Source organism: Ranitomeya variabilis, chromosome 4 (genome assembly GCF_051348905.1).
Source record: "Ranitomeya variabilis isolate aRanVar5 chromosome 4, aRanVar5.hap1, whole genome shotgun sequence".
In the NCBI taxonomy this organism is placed as follows: Eukaryota; Metazoa; Chordata; class Amphibia; order Anura; family Dendrobatidae; genus Ranitomeya; species Ranitomeya variabilis.
Window position 1 is genome coordinate 259,206,323 of NC_135235.1, and position 13,459 is coordinate 259,219,781.

Sequence of the window (13,459 nt, forward strand, 5' to 3'; positions counted from 1 at the left end):
CTGTTGTCAGTGGTCCAAGGTGTTGTTTTCAGATGAAAGTAAATTTTGCATTTCATTTGGAAATCAAGGTCCCAGAATCTGGAGGAAGAGTTGAGAGGCCACAATCCAAGCTGCTGGAGGTTTAGTGTGAAGTTTCCACAATCAGTGATGGTTTGGGGAGCCATGTCATCTGCTGGTGTAGGTCCACTGTGTTTTATCAAGACCAAAGTCAGCGCATCCATCTACGAGGACATTTTAGAGCACTTTGGAGATGGAAATGTTATTCTCCAGCAGGATTTGGCACCTGTCCACACTGCCAAAAGTACCAATATACCTGGTTTATAAACAACAGTATCACTGTGCTTGATTGGTCAGCAAACTCCCCTGACCTTAACCCCATAGAGAATCTATGGAGTATTGTAAAGAGGAAGATGAGACACCAGACCCAACAATGCAGATGAGCTGAAGGCTGCTATCAAAGCAACCTGGGCTTCCATAACACCTCAGCAGTGCCACAGGCTGATCGCCTCCATGCCACGACGCATTGATGCAGTAATTGATGCAAAAGGAGCCCCGACAAAGTATTGAGTGCATTTACTGATGACATATTTCAGTAGTTAAACAAGAAGTTTTCCAAGATAAATATCAAAAATAACAGGTCCAAATTCAAAAAGCATTATGAACACAAAAAACCCCAATAGGTGTAATTAAAGTAACAGGGGAATCAAAGAATATGTTCAACCATAAAATCAATTTTATTAATAGAAATTAACACTTAAAAATCTGAGCATATTATCAATACCAAAGCAGGAAAGTTAGGGGATCATAAGAGAAAGTATAAAAAGGGGTAAAAATATATAATATAAATAACTGTATGCAAAGCATAAGGCTCTGCCAAAATTGCACAAGTGAAATTGATGTAAACAGAGGTAAGTTACAAAGGGTTAAAAGATGTGAAAAAGGCAGAGCAACAATAGGGAAAAGTATAAAGTGAAAAGTATGGTCCCCAATAACACAGATAAAAATAGGTCTAAATGTGTCAACATACCATATGGCCATATAATAGAGAAAATAATTTTGCAGATAGCTAATAATTTTGTAGAAAGCTAATAATATCAATTATCAATTCATTAAATCAAATGATAAAATCCGTAACCTGATTGTCCACAAGCATCTATCATAATTAAATCAAGTCCATAAAGAGGTTCACAATCCCGGCTGTTCAACAGTCTATCAAGCCTCCATAATGTCTCATAGAAAAAAATAATAAAGAATTCACAGTCTAGCCAGAGACAATTTCTAGAGTTCATTGTCACGGGGAGACTAGGTGGGCGAGAGCTAATAACCCGGGCCCCTGCAATTTCCCTCAGACTAGGGAAATCCTGACTGACCCTCTACCTGGAGTTTACACTGATGGTGTGCATGTCCAGGCCTCGAACCTCACCCTGTCTCCTGTTTCAACCCTAGGCTGAAACCTCCGCCCACCACCCAGTGAAGAGGTAATACACCAATACCCACAATTAGCACAGACAAGGATAAAGGAAAATATACACTACGCCGCAGTCACTCAGGAATACACTATAAATGTGCAGGGCAAAATAAATACAAATATAGGAAGAAGTAAATAAGACAAAGGAAAATACACCACCAGCAACGAATCTCCAACAACCAGCTCTCCACTCCAGACCGAGATAACAACGCACAAGACAGAAGCTATATTCGGTGCCGCCCAATGATCAGGAGAACTATGTAAAGGCAATGGGCATGGCCCAGCTTCCAATCCGAGGATCAGGTAAATTAACCCCGGAACAGTTAGATAAAATCTAGCCGACGCCAATGAGCAAATAGTGGTCAAAAGCGGAATTACAGGTGTCTGTCGAACGACCTGGTCTGAACAGCGTCCGACATGACAGTACCCCGCCTTCTACGAGGGACCCCAGGGCCCTCACGGCTTATAGGACCCGGCTTGTCTGGATGGCGACGATGAAAAAACCTGACCAGCCGATCCGCATGAATGTCCGAGGCTGGTACCCAGGACCTCTCCTCAGGCCCATAACCACGCCAGTGTACCAAGTACTGTAAAGTGCGACGCACTACACGAGAGTCAACCACCTTGGAGACTTCAAACTCCAAATTACCATCCACCAAGACTGGAGGTGGCATAGGCGCCGCATCCACAGAACCCACCACCTTCTTTAGAAGAGACCTGTGGAACACGTTGTGTATCTTATACACCGTAGGGAGCTCCAATCGGTACGCTAGTGGGTTAATGACGGCGGTGACCCTAAATGGACCAATAAACCGTGGACCCAATTTAAGGGACGGTATTTTGAGTCTTATGTTTTTTGTGGATAACCACACCCAGTCATCCACACTCAGGTCCGGACCTGGCACACGCCTACTGTCAGCCACACGTTTGTACCTAGCACCCACACTCAACAGGCGCTGTTTAACTCTCCTCCAGACTGATGACAATTGTGCTCCTAACTGATCCTCCTCCGGAACGCCGGAAGAGCCCCTCTGACTCAAGGTACAAAATTGAGGATGTAGCCCGTAAACACAAAAAAACGGAGACTCCCCAGACGACTCCTGGCGGTGATTATTGATGGCAAACTCAGCCAAAGGAAGAAAGGTAGACCACTCCTCCTGGTTATCAGAGACAAAGCAGCGTAGGTACTGTTCCAAATTTTGATTCATACGCTCAGTCTGACCATTTGACTGAGGATGGAACGCTGAAGAATGAGACAACCTGATCCCCAGCCGTGAGCAAAATGCTTTCCAAAATTTTGCCACAAACTGAGACCCCCTATCAGACACGATGTCAGACGGAAGCCCATGAAGTCTGACCACCTCCTGCACAAATACCTGAGCCAGAGTCTTAGCGTTAGGCAACGAAGGCAAAGACACAAAGTGCAACATTTTAGAAAACCGATCAACAATCACCAAGTTGACCGTGTTCCCAGCTGATGAGGGCAAATCAGTGATGAAATCCATGGAGATTTCCGTCCATGGCTTACTAGGTACTTCAAGAGGAAGTAGTGTGCCAACAGGATGGGAGCGGGGCGTCTTAGCCCTAGCGCACGTGGTACAAGCTGACACGTATGAGACCACGTCCTGTCGGATCTTGGGCCACCAAAACCGACGTGACACCAACTCCAAGGTACCTCTAACCCCTGGGTGGCCAGCCAGGACAGCATCATGATGCTCCGCCAAAACCTTTAAGCGGAGATGAAGCGGTACAAAAGATTTGTTGATGGGAAGCTCAGATGGTACCTCCTCCTGAGCCTCGGCAATCTCAGCCTCAACCTCGGTAGTGAGAGCCGAAACCACAACACTCTTTTGGAGGATGGGTACTGGATCTTCCCGAGGTTCTCCCCCCAGAAAACACCTGGACAGAGCATCCTCCTTAGTGTTTTTAGACCCCGGTCTGAAAGTGACAACAATATTGAACCGCGTGAAAAACAATGCCCAGCGAGCCTGCCTGGGGGACAGACGCTTGGCTGACTCCAAATACAGCAGATTCTTATGATCGGTAATAACAGTAACCTGATGTACCGACCCCTCCAAGAAGTGTCGCCATTCCTCAAAGGCCAACTTGATTGCCAACAACTCCCTGTTGCCGATATCGTAGTTACGTTCGGCAGATGACAGTTTCTTGGAGAAATAGGCGCACGGACGCAAACCACTCAAAGATGAGCCTTGAGATAGTACCGCCCCCACACCAACCTCAGACGCATCGACTTCCACAACAAAGGGTTTTGATACGTCTGGCTGCGCGAGAATGGGGGTTGAAACAAAACTGTTCTTAAGAAATTCAAATGCGTGCACAGCAGCCTCAGGCCAAACGGAGAAAATGGTACCCTTTTTAGTCATGTCAGTTAGCGGTTTAGCAATGATGGAAAAATCCTTGATAAATTTCCTATAGTAGTTAGAAAACCCAAGGAACCGCTGAAGTGCTTTCAGGTTATCAGGACGTTCCCAATGCAGCACCGCTTGCACCTTAGCGGCGTCCATTTTAAAACCAGAAGCAGACACAATATAACCCAAGAAAGGCAACTCTTGAACAGAAAATACACATTTCTCAAGTTTAGCATACAGCTTATTCTCTCTGAGAAGCTGTAACACCTGCCTGACATGATCTAAATGAGCATCACGGTCGCAAGAATATATGAGGACGTCATCTAGGTACACGATAACGAATTTCCCCAAAACATGCGAGAACACATCATTGATGAAATGTTGGAACACTGCAGGTGCGTTAGTCAACCCAAAAGGCATCACCAAATTTTCAAAATGACCCTCAGGGGTATTAAAAGCCGTCTTCCACTCATCACCTTGACGGACTCTTATGAGGTTGTATGCCCCCCTGAGGTCAAGCTTGGTAAACCACTTAGCCCCTGCCACCTGGTTGAACAAATCTGGTATCAGTGGCATAGGGTATGGATCACGAACCGTAATCTGGTCCAACTCCCTGAAATCCAAACACGGGCGTAATCCGCCATCTTTCTTCTTCACGAAGAAGAACCCTGCTGCCACCGGCGAGGATGACGGCCTGATGTGCCCTTTGCTCAAGCTTTCAGCAATGTAATCTTTTAATGCTTGTCTCTCCGGACCGGAGATGTTAAACATCCTTGCTTTAGGCAATTTGGACCCTGGTTTAAACCTGATAGAACAGTCATAGGGACGATGTGGCGGCAACTCTGAGCAACCCTTCTCAGAGAACACATCCACAAAATCCAGAAGTGACTCCGGAACGCTTGAAGTCACCGCAGCCACGCATGTGGCCAGGCAATTCTCCTGGCAGAACTCGCTCCACTGAATTATGTCCTGAGTTTTCCAGTCAATTACCGGGTTGTGCATAGACAACCAAGGAAAACCCAAAACCACCTGAGCAGGAAGATTCCTGAGCACCTTACATGTAACCCGCTCGGAATGTAGAACTCCAATATGGAGTTTCACCTCAGCCACAAATTCAGTAATCTCCCCCTGAGAGAGAGGAGCAGCATTGATGGTGACCACGCGGATAGGATGCGACAGTTTTTCAATCCTAAAACCTGCTGAGCGCGCAAACTCCTCATCAATGAGATTTGTGGCTGAACCACTATCCACAAAAACAGTAATTGGCAGCTCACTGCCAGCGATAAAAACCTTAGCAGGGAGCATGCATTGAGAAACCACCATAGAGGATATACATAAGCTCAGATTGGTCTCCACACCCTCTGAGCTTAGAAGTTTTCCGCCGTTGCGTTTTTTTTAGACAGCAGAGGACAGATGTTAATAAAATGACCAGTTTTACCACAGTAAAAACAGGCTCCCTGCTTCCTGAGCTCAGAGGCTCGACGCTTCACATGTGACACCCCTGCGATTTGCATAGGCTCCGTGGGCTCACCTGCAGCAACCTCAAGTGAACCTAAACCCTCTCCCATAGGCGGTGTCTCATGCTCCCCCTGATGCAAACGGCGAACAATGCGGACAACCAGACTCATAGCGGAATCTAGAGAAGTAGGAGTCTTGTACATCAGAAGGGCTTTTTTAACCCTTCCTGAAATCCCATGTATAAACTGACTCCGCAATTCTGGATCATTCCATTGTGTATCGATCACCCAGCGACGAAATTCAGAACAGTAATCCTCTGCAACTCGCTCCCCCTGGCGAATAGTGCATATCTTAGATTCTGCTAGAGCCATTCTGTCAGGTTCATCGTAGATTTTTCCAAGAGAGGGAAAAAAACTCTCCACAGAGTCAAATGCAGCAGAATCGGATGGCAAAGAAAACTCCCATGCTTGGGGATCCCCGCTTAACAATGACAACACCAGACCCACACGCTGAGCCTCATTACCCGAGGAGATCGGGCGCATGCGGAAATATAGTTTGCAAGCTTCACGAAAAGAAACAAATTTACTGCGTTCCCCAGCAAATTTTTCAGGCAAAGGAAATTTAGGCTCAGCAACTCTTCCTGTCGCTCCAGCTTGCACATTAGATACTGCTAGTCCCTGTTGCTGCACTGCCCCCCTCAACTCAGTGACCTGTAGGAACAGCGCCCTCAACTGGCGGGTTATGGAAGTCATGGGATCCATGACAAAACACACAAAAAAAAGAAACCCCCTTTTTTTTTTGTTGTTGTTGTTGGGCCGATTATAATGTCACGGGGAGACTAGGTGGGCGAGAGCTAATAACCCGGGCCCCTGCAATTTCCCTCAGACTAGGGAAATCCTGGAGTTTACACTGATGGTGTGCATGTCCAGGCCTCGAACCTCACCCTGTCTCCTGTTTCAACCCTAGGCTGAAACCTCCGCCCACCACCCAGTGAAGAGGTAATACACCAATACCCACAATTAGCACAGACAAGGATAAAGGAAAATATACACTACGCCGCAGACACTCAGGAATACACTATAAATGTGCAGGGCAAAATAAATACAAATATAGGAAGGAGTAAATAAGACAAAGGAAAATACACCACCAGCAACGAATCTCCAACAACCAGCTCTCCACTCCAGACCGAGATAACAACGCACAAGACAGAAGCTATAATCGGCGACGCCCAATGATCAGGAGAACTATTTAAAGGCAATGGGCATGGCCCAGCTTCCAATCCGAGGATCAGGTAAATTATCCCCGAAACAGCTAGATAAAATCTAGCCAACGCCAATGAGCAAATAGTGGTCAAAAGCGGAATTACCGCTGTCTGTCGAACGACCTGGTCTGAACAGCGTCCGGCATGACATTCATATATTCTGCAACAGATCCATGGAGTACAATAGCAGAGAAAAACAAGCTTGTTTGTAGGAAGACTTTCCTCCCCCAATCCTCCATCTCTTTATAGGATGAAAAATGTTCACAAAGTAGAAATCATCACATACATGGATATAAATAGGTGGATTAAAATCCGGCCTTCATGGCCGTATACTGCAGAGCAAACAAATATGAGTTAAAATCAATAAAAAAACACAAACCCACCTCCCAAAAGATGCCTCCATATTTCTAAAAATGAACCAAACCCCAGATTTTCATTAAGCCTGGTCAGTACCCAATCTAAAAGTCCACTTGCTCTCAATGTAAGCAAGAGTTTTCTTGAGATCACCACTTCTCGGTCCCAAAAGAACTCTGAGAAGACTTGAATCCCTATGATGGAATTGTTGAAAATATCTTAGTAGGGTTTTAAATTGTTCAAGATCATCCTCTGTCCTAGATTTGTCCATATCTCTTACATGTTCCTTGATACATACGTGAAGTTCTCTAGCAAGGAGACCAATGTAGATTTTCCCACCTGGACATCGGGCGTGATAGATCACCCATTAAATGGTGTCTGATGTCATATGTCTAATTTAATGACATTTCCCTGAAGGTAGCCCTCTCAGGTGTGTTCACAGTTGTCAATAATTGTGTCCTGTCCTGTTTATGAGACTAGGACACCTGCTAATTGTGCAATGTCTTCACATGTCTGTGTGGATGTGACGTCATAAGACGTCTGCACCACAAATAATATGGGAGTGAGCGGTGACATCTTACTCCTTTAATCCCCATTCTCCTGATGATGCCTGAGAGCGTGCGAAACATGTTGGGGGATTAATGTTTATAGATTTAGGGCGACAGGACCTGCATTACAATAACGGTGACAATCCGCCAGTATATAACTAATCGCTGACTGCAGCAGTAAATGGTACGGTGTATTCACTGCCTGTGACTGTGACACAATAGCACAAAGAAGCCGTAATAACATGGTCATTTTCATTTATAGGGGTTTTAATTGTTTTCTTTGTGTTACATGTAAATAAAGCGATATTATAAAGAGGAAGAAGAAGATTTCGGTGACCCCAGAGATGAGCAGCAGTGACCCGTCCTTCCCATGGGTTGTGGTGGGATTACTGTAAATCACATGTGATGGGTTATTGGGAACGGTACAACCTGTATTATATATAGCACTGATGGCTTTATTATATACTGCCCCAATATCACCATATTCCTGGTAAGAGGTAATAATTGGTAGAAAGTGTTGGTTATACAGAGAATATAAAAGCTCAGGAAGAGTTTACAGCTCCGTGTATTCTGTCCATGAGGTGCAGTAGAGCCGGCTGGTTGGCACTGGGGGTAATAGGTGCGCACCACTTTGGTGGAATAGACTCTTGGGAGAAATGATAAAGGGAAATGGGGCATCGAGGAAATATGTGATAAGAAACATAGAAAAACGAATAAAAATATTAACTTTACAATACAAAAATAATGTAAGTTATAAAATGGAACGATGATGAAACACATAGAGGGATTAATAATCTAATAAATAAACTACTGGAAGTCGCCATGAAGTTCTCTGCCGTTCCTCTGGACTCTAAACTGTCACCCATGATGCCCACATCACAGTGTATAGGAGAGCAGGGCCAGGAGCCACTGCCTGGCAGGAGCCACCTGAGGGTTCCCTCACCTCTGACCTCTGGTCACCTGCACACGACCAACTGCCATTTACTTTCAACTGTCAGCTGAAGTGATTGGACCGAGGTCTACAGGCGGGAAGAGATTACGGAGAATGGCGACTACTGGACGAGGAGAAGAGAGCGAGAAGAGGAGCGAGGAGAAGAGGCACGAGGAGAAGAGGAAGAGGGAAGAGGACAGCGTGACCGGATTAAAGAAGAAAATGAGACGAGACAACAGCGGATTGGAGGAGCCAACACCTGGATGCAGCGGAGACCCTGGATCATCCGGCCCCTATGCCAGGCTTAACATCAGCCGCTTCAACATCCACCAGGTCCTAGGTAGAGGCGCCTTTGGCAAAGTAAGGCCTACATATTTGTTATTTATTTGAAATCTGAGATTTTTCATATATCCCCATGTATTGTTCTATGTTATCAGCCATGTCTTGCTTTGTTATTGCTCATTGTAGTGTCCTTCTGTGAGATGAGGTATAAGACATCACCATAGTTAGGGCTAGTGCTGCTATAACCTGGTATTCTTCTATACTGGAGGGTTCATCTCAGGGGTCACAGCTGTAGAGGGCAGGGGACATTATTTTTTTCTCCTATCAGGCTGCCATATTGTACATACATTTGTCTCTGTGTTTTTATTAAATCTAGATAATCAATGATATTTGGACCATACCAATGCCAACTCAATGCCTCTACTAATGCTTACTCTGTTTATTTCCATATGGTAACAGAGGAAAACCCTTTAAAACGTCATCGTCATTTTAATTTTTATTTCATAAATCAATAGCAAACATGAAAATAAGCAGCTTTGTAATAATTCTAATCAGATAAATCTTCTTTCTCCACCAAGACTGATTTTTCATATTCTATATTCTCAATTTCTGGGTAAACTCTGTATTTAGTGAAGACAGATTGTTACATTACTGAGAGGAGATGACAGTTGGTGCTGATAATATTCAATGTAGTGGAGAGGAGGGGCTAAATGCAAAACTCCTCCCCCCTCCCTTCTGCATAGAATATTATCAGCACCAACTGTCATCTCCCCTCAGTAATGTAACAATCTGTCTTCACTAAAAACAGAGTTTACCCAGGTACATAGAATTTTGAAAATAAAAAATCAGTCCTGGCGGAGAAAGAAGCCGATTTGGCTGATAAAATGTATTACAAAGTTAAATATTTTCATGTGTATTATTGTTTTATGAACTAAATATTAAAATGACGAATATTTATTAAGACCTCTCCATACCCATCCATGGAGCAGGCAGTGCATTGTTCTGATAGATAGATCTGCTCCTCTATATGGTCCTGGTCACTAGCAGACTGAGCGATCACTCAGTTTTCTCATGCGCATTGTGGACTATAAAATCCAGATCCTTCCACCCCTGCAGACACCTTCTAAGTATTCTCCATTTGTGTTTTTCAGGTGGTCCTGGCATCTGTTCCCGGCAGTAACATCAACGTGGCCGTCAAAATGATCACCAAAAGGGACAACGAGGACACCATCTTGAGAGAGCGGCGGATACTCCTGGCGGCCAGACACTGCCCATTCCTGTGCCACCTCTATGCCGCACACCAGTCTCAGCACAGGGCATATTTCATCATGGAGTACCTGTCCGGTGGCAGCGTGGAGGATTTGATCAGGATGTGCGGCTGCCTGAACATCGGCAATGTGAGGTGAGAAAGCAGAGAATGTACCTAAAAGAGAACTAAGAGAAAGGGAAAAAACCTGAGGTTGGGGTGCAGCTAGGGGAGCACTGGCAGGGCATATATTTAGGGTGCTGGAAGCAGGAGGTGGGGTGCCATGGTATCTGGGGATTGCCAGAGAAGGATTTCATGACATTGATTCTGCACTCTGTTATCTCCATCAGATTCTACACAGCAGAGATTTTAAGTGGCCTCCAGTTCCTCCACGGACACAACATCGTCCACCGGTAAGCAGAACTTTCCTCCTTCTCTCTGTCCCCTTTACAAGCTGTAGATATGGCCCCCGGCTTCCCTGGTGTCCTGCCGCCTATTCTGCCGTATTTTGTAGTGACCCATTTTCCATCTCTTGTATCACTGGACAGATTTCTTATTTAGTTTTCTTCTTTCATTGCAGTGACATAAAGCCGGATAACATCATGTTGGATGCAGATGGCCACATCCGTATAATTGACCTTGGGCTTGCCCAAGATGGCGTCTCCTCCTCCAAAAACACCTCTGGAGTGACGGGCACTTTCCATTACATGGCCCCTGAGGTGCATCGTAGAAAACGGTATGGTGCAGCAGTGGACTGGTGGAGCCTGGGGATTGTGGTGTCCAGGATGGCAGCAGGGCGATATCCATTTTACAACGGCCCCATCAAGCAAATGGCTTTCAAATCCATCATCAACGAGAAGCCAAAATTTCCAACTTGGCTTGATGCTGACGTGAAACATCTCATCAAGAAGCTGCTGCGCAAAGACCCTCAGACACGCCTGGGTGTGAGTGGGAACATCAGAGAGCATCCATTCTTTACCACCATCGGCTGGGAGGATCTGGAGGAAAGGAGAGTAGAGCCACCATTTACACCATTCAGGCCAGTTCTGGAGAACCACCATCTGCAGTGGCCGGAGCACACAGTCCTTCACCCCGTGGCCGGATTTACGTACGTGTCACCAAGCTGGACCCGGTAAGTATCTCCTCCTCTGGGGATAACACTCATCAGGTGCTGTTCTCTCATTGTGGTAATCATCATCATCGATCTTACCTTTTTTCACTTTTTCTGACAGTGACTTTATGTTTCTATTTTTCTTAGGTGGATGAAAAGATCTGGACTGTGAAAGAATTCACGACCATCTGGTGAGTGACCGATGTACACACAGGACACCTATTATGTCAGTACATTGTATCTGATGTTATATAGCAGAATGGTTCATTATAAAGACCATTCCCCTAATATAACATAAGATCCGGTAGATAGATTTCCTGTCTTCCTCTTATGTCTTGCAGGATGAGCCCGTGCCAACTGCCCAGAACTTCATGCCTCCTGACCCGTGCCTCACGTCTCTGCTGCTGTACGACACCTCGGCTGCCCTTCAACATCATCTCTCTCTTTACCATCTTCATGCCGGACCACTGCCATTACTGCCCCAGACCCTTGACCTCCTGGGCTGGCATCTAACATCCCTCCAGCCCGAAGATCTTCTACCCCAGGAGCGGCCTGTGCTAAGTTTCTATCTGGTGAGTTCAGGAACAATAGTCGCACCTTTCAGTCCTGGGGCCGCTGAGCAGCAGCATGTAAGGAGCGGCCATTATCCCTGAACTCACCTTAGCACAGGCCTGGTAAGTATCGCACCCATCACGCATCACCCACACTACATGGTCAGTGCAGGTCCCCACACTACATCATCAGTACAGGCACACACATAGCACACAGTACATATCAGCACATAGATGTAGGACATAGATCGGCTTCTGATCCTGAGATTTAACCTGATCGCCATATTTGGGGTCAGGAAGGAATTTTTCCCCCTAATATGAGGACAATTGGCCCATTCCTCATAGGGGGTTTTCGCCTTCCTCTGGATCTACACGGCCTTAAATAGGTTTAGTATAATAGATTAATAAGTAGAATCACACACTAGTAGCACAAAAAAAGTTATAATAAAATAAAATGTTCTTACTTTAAAAGAAAAAATAGTTCCTATAAATAATAATTAGTCCAAGTAAAGAAACATATATATTATTTTACATGACAGGTATATTACACAGGTTAGGTACATTACACAGGTTAGGTATCAGCCTTTGATCTTGGGATTCATTCTGATCGCCATATTTGGGGTCAGGAAGGAATTTTTCCCCCTGATATGAGGATAATTGGCCGATTCCTCACAGGGGGTTTTCGCCTTCCTCTGGATCAACACAGCCGATACATGCATTTAGTGTCATAGGTTAATAAGTAAGTGCACACTTTTAGAGCATAAAAAAGATACAAAATAAAATATTATTAGTTGAAAAAATGTTTCCTAACCAAATATAGACATAAATTAGTCCAAACATGCTACCAGATTAGTAGGAAAAAAATAATACAACACATTTTTTTACTTTAATCTCATCGGTTCATTATCAGCCCTTGATCCTGGGATTTATTCTGACCGCCATACTTTATTTGGGGTCAGGAAGGAATTTTCCCCCCTGATATGAGGATAATTGGCCGATTCCTCACAGGGGGTTTTCGCCTTCCTCTGGACCAACACGGCCCATAGATAGGTCTAGTAAAATAGAATAAATAAGTAGCTTCTTATGTTTATAATAAAAAATATAAAAAATATATAATTTATGTAAAATAATAATATAAGATTTTGGATTTACAATAATATAGTCGACACAAATATAAACATAAATTAGCCAAAAAATAGAAATTACTTTTAAATTTTTATATAATAAACGTTTATATAATAATAATAATATAATAATAATTTTAAATAATATATATTTTTTACATTAAACTTACGTATACACATTAGCTATGAGCCCTTGATCCTGGGATTCATTCTGATCGCCATATTTGGGGTCAGGAAGGAATTTTCCCCCCTAATATGAGGATAATTGGCCGATTCCTCACAGGGGGTTTTCGCCTTCCTCTGGACCAACAGGGCCCATAGATAGATTTAGTCTGATAGATGAATAATTTACACATATATATGATATATAATATATAATAACCTCATCTATAAATAAAATCTTCTTTTTACCCCTATACCTTTGTGTTGTCTTTACTCCATTGCTCGGCCATGTAGTCATTATTATACTGCCCCCTATGTCTGGTGGGCGCATACAGCAGTGTCCCCCACACTCCAGGCCTCACGGCCCCAACACATCATGGTGTCAGGATTTCCTTCGTATTTCTCGGGGGAGAGAACCTGCGGCAGCTTCTGAGGCCTCGATAATAATTCCATCCTCAGTGCAAAATGAAGGAAATCCTGACACCATGATGTGTTGGGGCCGTGAGGACTGGAGTTTGGGGATCAATGTCACACATGAGATAAAGCTGGATGAGCCCCGATATCGTTATATCCAATGGGGATAAATCAGGTAAT

The 13,459-nt window shown here is 44.4% G+C and overlaps 2 protein-coding genes across 2 annotated transcripts; both read left to right on the forward strand.

Annotated features, from left to right (window-relative positions):
- Positions 1 to 8,503: 8,503 nt before the first annotated feature.
- Positions 8,504 to 10,334, forward strand: LOC143767823 (protein kinase C epsilon type-like). The gene is made up of 3 exons (XM_077256344.1): positions 8,504 to 8,749; positions 9,823 to 10,073; positions 10,268 to 10,334. The coding sequence occupies exons 1-3, from the start codon at positions 8,504 to 8,506 to the stop codon at positions 10,332 to 10,334; spliced, it is 564 nt and encodes a 187-aa protein (XP_077112459.1).
- Positions 10,335 to 10,512: 178 nt separating this feature from the next.
- LOC143768786 (protein kinase C delta type-like) lies at positions 10,513 to 13,130 on the forward strand. The gene is made up of 3 exons (XM_077257426.1): positions 10,513 to 11,049; positions 11,176 to 11,219; positions 11,370 to 13,130. Exons 1-2 carry the CDS (start codon positions 10,520 to 10,522, stop codon positions 11,198 to 11,200), a joined length of 555 nt encoding a protein of 184 aa, XP_077113541.1. The 5' UTR covers positions 10,513 to 10,519; the 3' UTR covers positions 11,201 to 11,219; positions 11,370 to 13,130.
- Positions 13,131 to 13,459: the final 329 nt, after the last annotated feature.

Coding starts and splice junctions, on each gene's coding strand:
- LOC143767823 (XM_077256344.1), top strand. CDS start 8,504: ATGGCGACTACTGGACGAGGAGAAGAGAGCGAGAAGAGGAGCGAGGAG. Junction 8,750..9,822: donor GTAGAGGCGCCTTTGGCAAA/GTAAGGCCTACA, acceptor TGTGTTTTTCAG/GTGGTCCTGGCATCTGTTCC. Junction 10,074..10,267: donor CTGAACATCGGCAATGTGAG/GTGAGAAAGCAG, acceptor TATCTCCATCAG/ATTCTACACAGCAGAGATTT.
- LOC143768786 (XM_077257426.1), top strand. CDS start 10,520: ATGTTGGATGCAGATGGCCACATCCGTATAATTGACCTTGGGCTTGCC. Junction 11,050..11,175: donor GTGTCACCAAGCTGGACCCG/GTAAGTATCTCC, acceptor TATTTTTCTTAG/GTGGATGAAAAGATCTGGAC.